The sequence below is a fragment of the Botryllus schlosseri genome, chromosome 15 (genome assembly GCF_051294905.1).
Source record: "Botryllus schlosseri isolate E-star chromosome 15, Bs_hap1, whole genome shotgun sequence".
Taxonomy (NCBI): Eukaryota; Metazoa; Chordata; class Ascidiacea; order Stolidobranchia; family Styelidae; genus Botryllus; species Botryllus schlosseri.
In genome coordinates this window covers 21,295,472-21,307,009 of record NC_137250.1, presented here as the reverse complement: position 1 = coordinate 21,307,009, position 11,538 = coordinate 21,295,472, and the positions used below count along the sequence as shown (strand labels likewise).

Here is an 11,538-nt window from a genome sequence, read left to right as displayed (position 1 = left end):
TTAGCAGACCACCGTTGAAACTTTTTGGACAAAAGACATAAAATATCTTTTCTGCTTTTTAGAAGTGTAGGCCTAGTATTTCTCTTTCAATTCCCAATATGATCTTTTGAGTTCTAACTAGGCTATAGTTTCAGTTCTTTTGTCTTGAGAACATAGGCCTACATGTTGATGTTGAAGTATAGAAGCAAGAGTGGTGCTGCCTCTACTTTCCGAAAATGAAGCTACACTATATGGCATTTTTACGATCAGCCATATTTTTTATAAACGCTTACTTATCGCGCAAAGCTTTAACCAGAAGGGATCAAAGTAGTCAAGAAAGCTACTCAAGTAGAAGTAGTGACGAAAAAATCTACTTAAGTCCGAGTAGAAGTACTTCTCCCATAAGCAACCTAAAACTACTTGGAGTAGAAGTAGAATTGACTGACTTTAAAAGTATTCAAGTAAGTAAGTAGTTGTGAAAACGATCCTAATTCGTTCACATGGATTGCTAAAAGGTGCAAATTGAGCTATGCGAAAGGTGAGCTTGATTCATATTGATGCATACCAACAGGTATCCAATTTTCGATATATTTTCCGGAAATTAAAGGCATTAGCCTACTATACTTGCTTTTATACTTCAACATGTATGTTATCCAGACAAAAGAACTGATATTAATTATAACTCAAAGTATAGGCTATGATACTGGGGATTAAAATGTAAATGCTACATCTAAAAGTGGAACATGCCTTTAGTCAGGGTTGTAATGACTCTAGTCTCACGATTTTTTGGTGACTCGACTTGACTCGAGTCATTTTCTTAAAAATGAAAAATGACTCGACTCGAGTCAATTTGTGTATTGACTCGACTTGTACTCGAGTCATTGAGCATGACTCTTGGTCCGAGCCTCGGACCAATAATTCATATGACTCGAGACTGGGTCTACCAAAGACAGGCATTTCATTGTGATTTCGAAGAATAGTAAAGTTATCACACTATAATTATTTTGTCTATCAGTACTAATACTTGAAAATGCTACCAGAAACTGTTATAAGTGAGGAAAATTAGCATATTATAAATGCGAACCATTCGATATCACCAAACAGAGGAATAAAAAGTGGGTTTAACAAGACTTTAACTGGAAACAGAGCAGTCAACACAATGACTTGGACTCGGACTCGAGTCAAAACACTATGACTCGGACTCGAGACACTCTACTCCGTGACTTGGACTCGGACTTGACTCGGTACTGAATTGAAAATGACTCGACTTGACTCGAGTCAAAACTATAAAAGTGAGATGGACTTGTGATTCGAAACCTTGTGACTTTGGTTACAACCCTGCCTTTAGTCCAGAAAGTCTTAAAGGTGATATGCTAAAACAGCTCTAAAACTAAAAAAGAAGTCCGAGTCCACTTTTCCAGATTAGGACACGTCATGGACATGCTATATTACGATATAACTAGTAAATGCTAGATTGCGAAACATCAGTTTCAAACGTCATGATGAGCCATATATACTGTGATGAATAATTTCATATGGGCGAAGGACGACAATGTGGTGTAAACGGAACCACGCCAACCCGCGACCTAAATCATATTCACCGATACTTTCGTGAAATCATACTGGTCACTCCGTATCCACTGGGCGCGAAGCGCGACTAAAATTCTTCGCTTTCCTCAACTTTTATGAAAATTAAATGTTGATACTCCGTGAAAACAGCCCCGAAATTTCTCAGGCTATCTTCCTGATTGGAAGATTGAACTATTTCTACTTGACAAACTGAAAATAGCGAAAAGTAAGTAAGTAGTTCCCCAAATATTGCAAAGTAGAAGTAGCGAAAATCATATCTACTTGAGTAAGTACCAGAAGTAGAGAAAACTACTTGAGTACTTCCAAAAAGTAGAAACTTCGTTACTGACCACCTCTGGCGTAAACACAGTATTCGACACCACTTCTCCGCGTTACTCTTCGACCAAACTACGGGCCTTGTAATATGAGGGAGGGCGCCATACCTTGATATTTTCTAAATCGTGGTGTTCGAGTAAACAGAGGATTAGTATCGCATTCCCATATCAATTCTATCATTCCATGATGCGGACGAATGCTTATATATATGCTGTCGAAAATTTATACCTCCTTCTGGGATGCATCAATATGAGCTCGCTGCACCTTGCACATAACTCAATTTGCAGCTTTTGGCAGTCCATGCGAACGAATTGCGAGCTTTTCCACAACTATAGCCTATTACTTGAGTAGATTTAAAGCCATTCAATTCTACTTCAAGTAGTCTCAGGCTGCTTTTTAGAAGGACTACTTCTACTCGTACGTTGAGTAGATTTTTGTATTGCTAGTCCTACTTGAGTAGCTTTATTGACTACTTTGACCACCTCTTGGGATACCATATGTCCTCTTTATTCAGGAATTGTAAAATGTCATCCGAGGACACCCAATGTCCTCTTTTTTCGCAATTCGTTGGCTACTCTTTTTATAGTTTTGAGAGTTTGGTGACCTTACAAAGACAACTAAAATGTGTCGTAATAGACGTGAAAACTGGATTTCGACCGAACCAAAGGGATTTTGAACAGCGATCGCCGGTTGCTTGACTAAGAAAAGGTCGACTACGACATATTATACGTTGGAGCGAGTCGGAAAAATGACATATTCTTTCACAATATGAGCCTTCAAAATTTCCAGATTACGCGTAACCGACTGTGTTCGCAATTATGAGATTATTTATTCAAAAATGCCACTGGGCGAAGAGTGCTGACGAAAAGGTCAGTGGCTCAAATTGACCGCTTTGAAGGCTTCGATACTGTTTTGTCCGTCCAGGCGTCAAATAGTATTGGTCTCGCAATCTGAATCCCGCATGGTAATATATTACACCCTACGAAGAAATGAAGATGTGGATTGTGGAATCCCATGCTTATCACGAAAAGAGTTCTCTTATAGTTTGGTGCCGCACTTTTGGTTGTGAGTGTTACGATTCCGGTCTGTTTTGAGTAGCTACAATTTTGCGGGAGGTCACGAAATAACAATAGGCCAGCCCTAATCTAACCAATGCGAACCTCGTATGGCATGATGATGGGATGTATAACTGCGTTTCCTAAATTTTCGAAGATATCACCTCCATCCAGACATGGAGCGATTACAGCATCAATCGAATCCAATGATGAAGAGCAACTACCATATGATCAGGACGGAGTACAAGAAAACGCATTGCTCTATCAAGTATGCCCGACCCCAGTTGTTGAACAGCATCTCGCCGGCTATCCGACAGTGGTCGAGCATGTCCGCATTCATGTAGAAATACAACCAATTCTTCTAAATGAATACAAGCCAGCCTTTAGGATTACCGGACCACGATCTATCGACCTCGCCCTTCGCCACATGCCCCCCCATTTTGTCGCTTATGCGTCTTATATTCTCTGGGTTAGGCTACTTTTCATTCAGTGTGCTTGCCTCTTCTTTACTTCGCCTAGGCTAAGGCGGGTGTCTGATCTTAAAGGCTACTCCAAGTTGTTTCGACACTTTCCTCTCGATCGTTTCATTTTCATTGTAGGCTATATCGCAGTCTTGTTGTTTTGAAATGATGAATATAATAATAAAACTATCTTGGACTAGTCACATTCGATAATAAAACTGACTGATTGATGATTCTTCTTCACATAGACTCTATCACATGGATATAAATACCATCCCTGGATCCTCATCTGAGGTTGCACAAATAGAAGAACGATATAAAATAGCGTCGAATAGGTTGTAGAGCGTAACGCGTTTCAAGAACCGTTTTATAGATAAGTCTAGCGCTTGCCGTTAGGCTACCCATTGCTGTGTTGAGTTCATTTTTAATAACTTTATTATCCTTTGGGCCGTCGGTGAATATGGGAGGTTTTTGGAATATGCAAATGGTATGAGGATATGACATCTATACGAAAGGAAGATCTGGGCGCCTCCAGATGTTGTTATAGTCATAATGGGGTCCAAGACCAGAGTTGTGGTGCCTGAGACAGTGCTGTTACGTAGGCCTACCTATACGGCCCTGGTCATAACACTTTATAAGCCATTAATCCACCTCCGTCCTAACTTGGGGTGTGCCTATAATTCTTACGACAGTGGCGGAAGGTGAAATCTCAAGGAATAGTCTTTAGTACCAAATTCTACCCAGGGATATATAGAACTTCATGATCGTACCATCGCCTTTATAAAGGCTCTTATAAAGCCTATGATCATAACCTAGAAAGTTACACCACACACGCATTATCATAATTGAGCGAACCTAATCAATCCCTTTCTTTCTATCTAACATAATTCGACCAGATCATCTGATAGTAGTCATCTGGCGACACAAATCGTTACCACAAATGTAAATCAATCTTTGTTGCAAAAAAGCTTTGTTTATGAGTTCCACACTTTTTACCGAGTATTTTTACGGTTTGGAACAAGGAACGCACATTGTATCTTTGTTTCTTTTCGGGCTGTGCTTGTTGCACGTGATTGCGCAATATCAGATGTCTGATGACGTAATAAGAAATAGTTCTTCGTACCTATTCTGATTTGAGAAGAGTTACGTATCTAATAATTTCATGAATTTTCCGTATATGTACATAGACTATCACCTAGAAATTTACTGGTCATTGTGGGATGAAATGAAATAATTATTGGAAACCTGAACTAGTTGCGGATGAATACGATTACTTGGTGTTGTCGAGAAATCCAGAAAGAAATAAGGAAGAAGCGATCGGTCGATATCTGATCACGGGTTAACCATTCCATATATGAGAGTACCCGCTTTCTTTGATAGTAAGCGTGCGTATATAAATGAGTTTACTACCACGTACTGTATACCATTTCCATGCTTGCAGGTTTGCTATGGTTATCATTTACCAACCCAGTTAGGCGTAAAGGCTGAGTTAGTTGTAACACTAACTGCAGGAAGGGTAATAATAGTAAATTGAGCTGTGATGGGTATATCCCCAGTAGAATAGTGACATGACTCGTGCTATGTACCCTATCAATTGAAGGTATACTCGGAAGAAGTTGATTCCGAGTGATATTTAACCTTCCGATATTCAAAAGATGTGGCATCAAACTTGAGTTGCATTATCAAAAGTTCAGAGTGCTTTTCGACTGAGAATGCTGGATTTGGACACCTGAATAACTTTAAAAAGATATATCAATATTCCAAATCTAGAAATCGCAGATGATAGTTTTCTGTCTCCCACTATACCATGTTGTGATGTCGATTTTTTACCACTAATGGGCAATAATACCAATATCTTAATGCATGCACTGATCATTGTAACCGTATCAGCCATAATTTGAAAGGCCTTCGCTGTTTGATAAACCAGTTTAGCCTATTTCGCATCGTTCTATTCTATGTTGATTTCTACTACGGTGCCTATGCTTTATTCGTGCATATCCAAATTACGAATCGATTTGCTCGTACCTTTTTACATCTCATGGTATAAGATTTCCTTTCGTATGGCTATTTGTGTAGTTTTATAAGGGACCGTGACATTATACCTATTTCCGTATGATGCAGTAAAGATCGGACAGCCTCGATGAATTTAGATACTGTTTCTTCATTTTGTATTAGCCCTTAAGCAGAATGTTGCGAATGGTTTGCTTTGAAATAAATTTACTATAAATCAGTCGTGCAGCGATCTATTTATGGCATATATTTAGCTGGACCTTCTCGTCGTTTGGTACATTTAACCAAATATCAAGGAATGTCTATTCTGCTTTATGTGTGGTCTTGGCATCGCACGTCTATGCTGGGTCACACAGAGTTTAAACGGCCGTTTTTTCAAGTTAAACCAACCTATACTAACTAGTAACGATCATGATTGTATTTCCAGCTGCTATTTATTCATAGTACCACGTCATTTATAGTTTTGATGTAAAATGTGGCCAGCCGTATCTCGGCAATGGAAAACGATATGAGTTTTGGTGGCGGCAACAACAACAGAACTTCTATGTCTCGAGGAACGGAAGGTCTGGACATAACCGACTTATATCAAAACGAAGAATCGATCGATCTCTCCACTTATATGACCTCGGCTAATTTGGAGCTCTGCGACGACGACCTGTTTCAATCACTGTTCCCTACTAACACTGAATCGGAGAATAACGTCAAAACAGAAAAGCACGATCAGTTCGAGCCTGAACTAAACGATTGGTGGACGGACCCGTCGTCGGCGTATGCGTGCTCATCTGCGGCACAATCTCCCGTGCAATTCTTCAACACACCTCCTGTGACACCAAAATCCGAAGCTCATACGATTTCACCGGAAGGAGTGCACCAATCCAGACAGGAGAGGCAGGCGCAATTTTCAATGTCACGAACTCAACTCAATCCAATGTTAATCATGGAAGATCAGTCTAATATTGTCAGTAATGTCGGCGCGAATGAAGTGTCGCCTGTTTCCATTAAAAGCGATCCAGACGCACCTCAAATGAACGGGATGTACTACATAAAGGCAGAAGATGACATGAGTAATGTCTCGTCTTCAACTGCGTTACTACCTGCCTTGATACAATCTAGGCCCAACGATACCAAATATGAGTATCTCAAAACAAAACTAGAATCTCCCGATCGGCAGAACGATGCTGAGATCCCGGCAAAGAGATCCAAAACAGTCAGCAAAGACACAGATGAATACAAAATGAAACGCGAACGCAATAATATCGCGGTCAGAAAGAGCAGAGACAAGGCCAAGATGAAGTCGATGGAGACTCAGAAAAAGGTCAGCGAACTGTCGTCCGAGAATAAACGGTTGCGTGACCGTGTCGCGGAATTGTCGCACGAACTAAACACTCTTAAAAACATTTTGAAGTCGCTGCCTCAGACTTCACACTTACCGAAATGATCAGTTGCTACAGTTCATTGACTCTTTTAATGCACTTATCGTTGTTCCGAAACATGATTTCAATTCTAGGCTAAATCCACGATTTTTATGCATTGATTTAATCGTCTCGAATGATGTTTTGGAATTACTCGTAGTGCGCTCTGAACCTGATACTGTATCATATTTGGTGAATGGCATGTCTCGTGAATTGTTTGTGTACATAGTGTCATTATAAATATTGTAAATACTCGGCGATTAGCCTTATAAAGTATTTTGTCAATCTACTTGCTGTGTGAGTGGAATGGAAGCGATGTTCAGGTAACCATGTGATAACCACGACTTTCTTGTTGGACGGGTAGGCTATCGAACCGCCGATTAAGTCTCGTTGAGTCAGGTCATAGGACTGAGCCCAATTTCACAAGACCAATGAAATCTCCGCTACGTTAAGCATTCTGAACAGGACAAATTGGTCTTCAGATTACTTGAAAGTTTAATCAGGGCATGGTATGAATGGTAGGCTTGTTCAAAAATAATCTTGTTCTCCTGGGATTCACTGATTTAATAGTTGGGTTGCCCAAAAAAACACCACGCACCAAATTTTGCTTGATTCCAGCTGGTAGATGTGAACCCACAGGAGGTTGAACATTTTTGAATAACTTTTTTTTTCAATGTGATTGTCAAGCCCATTGTCTGCGATAACGATGCACAAATTTGACGCAATTCCAACCCGTAGAAGTACGTTATCTGAGTTTTTCATTAATAATTCTGGGGTTACCTACCGTCCAGGCTATTTCTGCGAATCCAAAATTTTCAAGTGCAATAAATTCGCTTCTACTGGTTGGAAATGAGCAAAAATAATTAAGCATCGTTCCTCTAGACAACGCAATAATTTCACGAGGTTGACAGTGAAATTTGGAAGAATTTTTTTAATTTCAGAATTTTCAAACTCCTGTGCTGTGTCTTTTTAGTCAACCTCACAATTTAATAAGTGAATCCGTGGAATACTGGAAAAATAGTTATTTTCGAACAACCCTAATTGATTAGTTGTGTACACTGAGAGTGCTCACATTGAAGTACTTGGTTATTACTTGATATTCGAGAGAAGGATTACATTCAAGCTATCCATGGGTATCTATTTTGTAAATGTGAGCAATTCGCCTCGTTCAGTTGGTCATTATGGAATTATTTTACTGAGTAGCGTCATTGGTTACTTTCACTTCCTCTACGCACAAAGCTATTCTTAACCATAAGACCTGAATATTGATCACGGTGTGATGGACGGACAGGTTTATTTATAAGATAACTGCTGATTTTATTGCAAGTTGGATGAAATTTTTGATGGTGCGGGCTGTTGTGTTCGCAACAATGACAGACTGGTATGTTCTTGATCAAAGGAGGACGTTGGCACTCTTTGGTTTAGGGATATACAACCTGCGGGTGGAAGACTATAAGACTATCGGCAACAGGACACCGCAAGACTTTAAGTGTCAAAAAGATCAGCGGTAATAGAACCTTCACCGAAAATAACGCCTACATGCTGACCAATGCACACTGCCCAGGCGCCGAATATTGCTGACATTGATTGAAAATATATAAACGTTCCTACACATGGTGCAACGCTCACAGGATTTCTATAAGAAACTCAGATACCAGTGTCAGCAACTACAATGCAGGCATTCATTAAAATATCTTCTATTCCGTGCACTCATAGATAATATCAGAATGTAGGCCACACACAAACAGAGCTAGTATATTCATATTGAAATAAACCTCCATGTTTTTGACTGGCAATCGTCAGCAATGGACGAATTTATCAAATTTTCTTGCCCGTGACATAAATATATTTTATGATACAATGTTTAAAATTTAGGATTTCAAATCATAGTATTTACGATTGGTAGATCTATAATAAATAAGAAAATAATTTGCCACCGTAAATACTGTTTTTTCCAAATCCAAAATTTTGTACTACCATAACTTCGCTACTTCTGACTGGAATTGAGCCAAATCTGTTGTACATCATTTTTCAGACACCTCAACAATTTCATGGCGCAGCCAGTAAAATTTTTATTAAATATAATCCAAAATTTCCTACTATAACAACTCAACTTCCACTGGTTGGAACTGAGCCAGAATTGGTGGGCAGGATTTTTTAGGTAACCTAACAATTTTATCAAGTAACCAGTCGAATTTGAGAAAAAATCTTCGAACAGTCCTACAGACCAGTGTCAAACCAATAAATATTCAGGTATATTTTAACACGAATGTATCATTCAACTGTATATTGAAGTTCTGTACCTCCAAGAATCTCTTCAAATAGAACTATAGCTGGTAATTGCCCCAAAGGCAAAACCAATCAAATGAAAATTGCTATCCATCCCATCCATATTACAAGTGTCAGCAAGATTTGTCTTAATCTCACACACTTCATATTGAAGAATACGCCTCCATCACAATCCATGTTTTTCGCAATACCTTTTTCTTGCCGCATCCAACATTTCAGCCTTCCGTCTCTCAAAAGGCGTTAGGTTATCTTTTTTACAAGTAGACTTGACTTGATTCTGAGTACTCGCGGTGGGATTAATCGGCACATATTCAACAATGCCCTCGAAGATATTAGCGAGAGTAGTATCTACACAGTTTGTCTTTTTCAAATCGGCTATGATGACGTTTTCCGGTACATGTGGCACTACCTCTTGTACCTTTTTAACCATTTTGAGAATGCGCGGTGGAATAATGGTAGTGTGTGGATTCCGAAGTTGCATTACATGGAGTTCTGCGTCATCTACTGATATTGGAAGCACTGGAACGCCTGACAGTTCTGAGATCGCATGCATCACTTGGTCTGAGTACTCTTTCACAGAATTGTCCTCATGCATGAAAATGCATTCATGATTTAGCGATATACTAGCAGTAGTGAATGGTGTAAAAAATATCCAGAATATATCACTGAATATACCACTTGATGCAGTGGTCATTGAGATTGGAAATGGTCTCCAGTAGGATATGGTGGCTGGTTGTGCTGAGCTCACGCTTTGAAATAAAGTTTCTTCGAATTGAACAATACCTTGGCCGGTAGATGCATACTTTTCAGGGAATATCACAGTCGTAGGTGATTTTCCCGCTCTTCTTTTCCGTTTCATACATAATTGAAACAATGGATGTGTAAAAGACGGTACACCCCACTCGTTTTCCACAAAAATATTGATAATATGACCAATAATAAATCCGTCAACATTTGATCGCTTATTACACACCACAACATCGACAGGCATACGTTTGCCTTGTAAACGAACATGAATTCCCAGAATGAGCATAAATAATCTCGTTATTTTACGGGATATCACGTTATCGACGGGCAGAACATATCGCAGCGTTAGGCGTGCGATTAAAAAGTTGAGCAAAAGGCAGAACCGCAGCAGAGCAATGAAACATCCTAAAGGAAAGTAGGACAGGAGCAGTAATGCTGACGGACGCAATTCAATCCTGTTATTCACGAAAATCTCCTTCAGTAGTTTTCGTCTATCCATCGTAGTACACTTGGTATCAATAACATCAATTACAGGCAAATCTGTCAAGCGTAAACGGTAAACTCAGCTGTAGGAAGTACTAATCAGCGAACCTCTTGTGACAGAATTTATCCTCAATCAGTTTTTCATCATTTCAAAACATCACACGACTGCAATACAATGAAAAGATAGGAAGGTGTCGATGGGCGTTCGACGAAGTAATTTTGCGATAATGCATTCCAAACTATGGTATCATGCGAATTACGAAAATATCCGATAGGACATTCACGATGCCCCGTGCTTGTCGGTCAGTCATTTTATTTACATGTTTAACAGATCAAAACATCACAAGATTGCAATATACTGAAAAGATAGGATGGTGCCGAAGCGACTTGGAGCAGTCTTTTGTTCAGACACCCACCTTGGCCTTGACCATGTGAATAAGGGAAACACTGGATGAAGAGCCACGACCTAACATCGACCTCGCCCTCCGCCACATGCCACCTTATTTTGTCGCTTGCGTCTTACATTACGTGCATTACTTTTCATTCAGTGTGCACTGTGCAGTGTGCTGTGTGCATGTCTCTTCTTTACTTCGCCTAGGCTAAGGTGGGTGTCTGATCTTAAAGGCTACTCCGAGTTGCTTCGACACCTTCCTATCTTTTCATTGTATCGCAGTCTTGTGATGTTTTGAAATGATGAAAATATTAATAAAACTGATTGATTGAGCATAAAAGTACAAGCGATGGAAATGTGGCATATGTGTCGGTTGACGACATCGATATGTCAAATCTTGAGGCATGTTTAGTATTTATTCAATAGAAACTGTTGTATTTCGAGTCGAATGTGCCGAGTTCACTGGTAATCCATGTGTTTTCATGTAAATGTTACGATCGTTTGGTAGTGCAGGAGCTCGTGCTCCTTCTCTCCTATATACTATGTTACTGCTGAACAATACTACATCACGTGACTTATCGCATAGTTATAACCCAGTGCATATCAAAGATTGACTCAGAGAGACTCATGTACGCTAACTTACTGCTTGTACCCGAATTGCTATAATCATCCGTACATCTGGAAAAGGCATTTGTTGTCGTCTATTGAACTACAGTCAAGAACTACACAGGACGTTCGTGTCAGCTACTGCCAGTTAAGTATATACCAGTGGTTCTCAAGCTTTTTCACTGTGGGAGCCATTTTAT

General features: G+C 39.6%; 2 protein-coding genes across 2 annotated transcripts; one reads left to right on the top strand and one right to left on the bottom strand.

Annotated features, from left to right (window-relative positions):
- Positions 1-5,808: 5,808 nt before the first annotated feature.
- Positions 5,809-7,111, top strand: LOC145457248 (uncharacterized). The gene has a single exon (XM_080335433.1). The coding sequence runs from the start codon at positions 5,907-5,909 to the stop codon at positions 6,846-6,848; it is 942 nt and encodes a 313-aa protein (XP_080191559.1). The 5' UTR covers positions 5,809-5,906; the 3' UTR covers positions 6,849-7,111.
- Positions 7,112-7,136: 25 nt separating this feature from the next.
- On the bottom strand, positions 7,137-10,422 carry LOC145457246 (lipid droplet-regulating VLDL assembly factor AUP1-like). Its single transcript, XM_080335432.1, has one exon. The coding sequence runs from the start codon at positions 10,355-10,357 to the stop codon at positions 9,278-9,280; it is 1,080 nt and encodes a 359-aa protein (XP_080191558.1). The 5' UTR covers positions 10,358-10,422; the 3' UTR covers positions 7,137-9,277.
- Between the last annotated feature and the right edge of the window lie 1,116 nt (positions 10,423-11,538).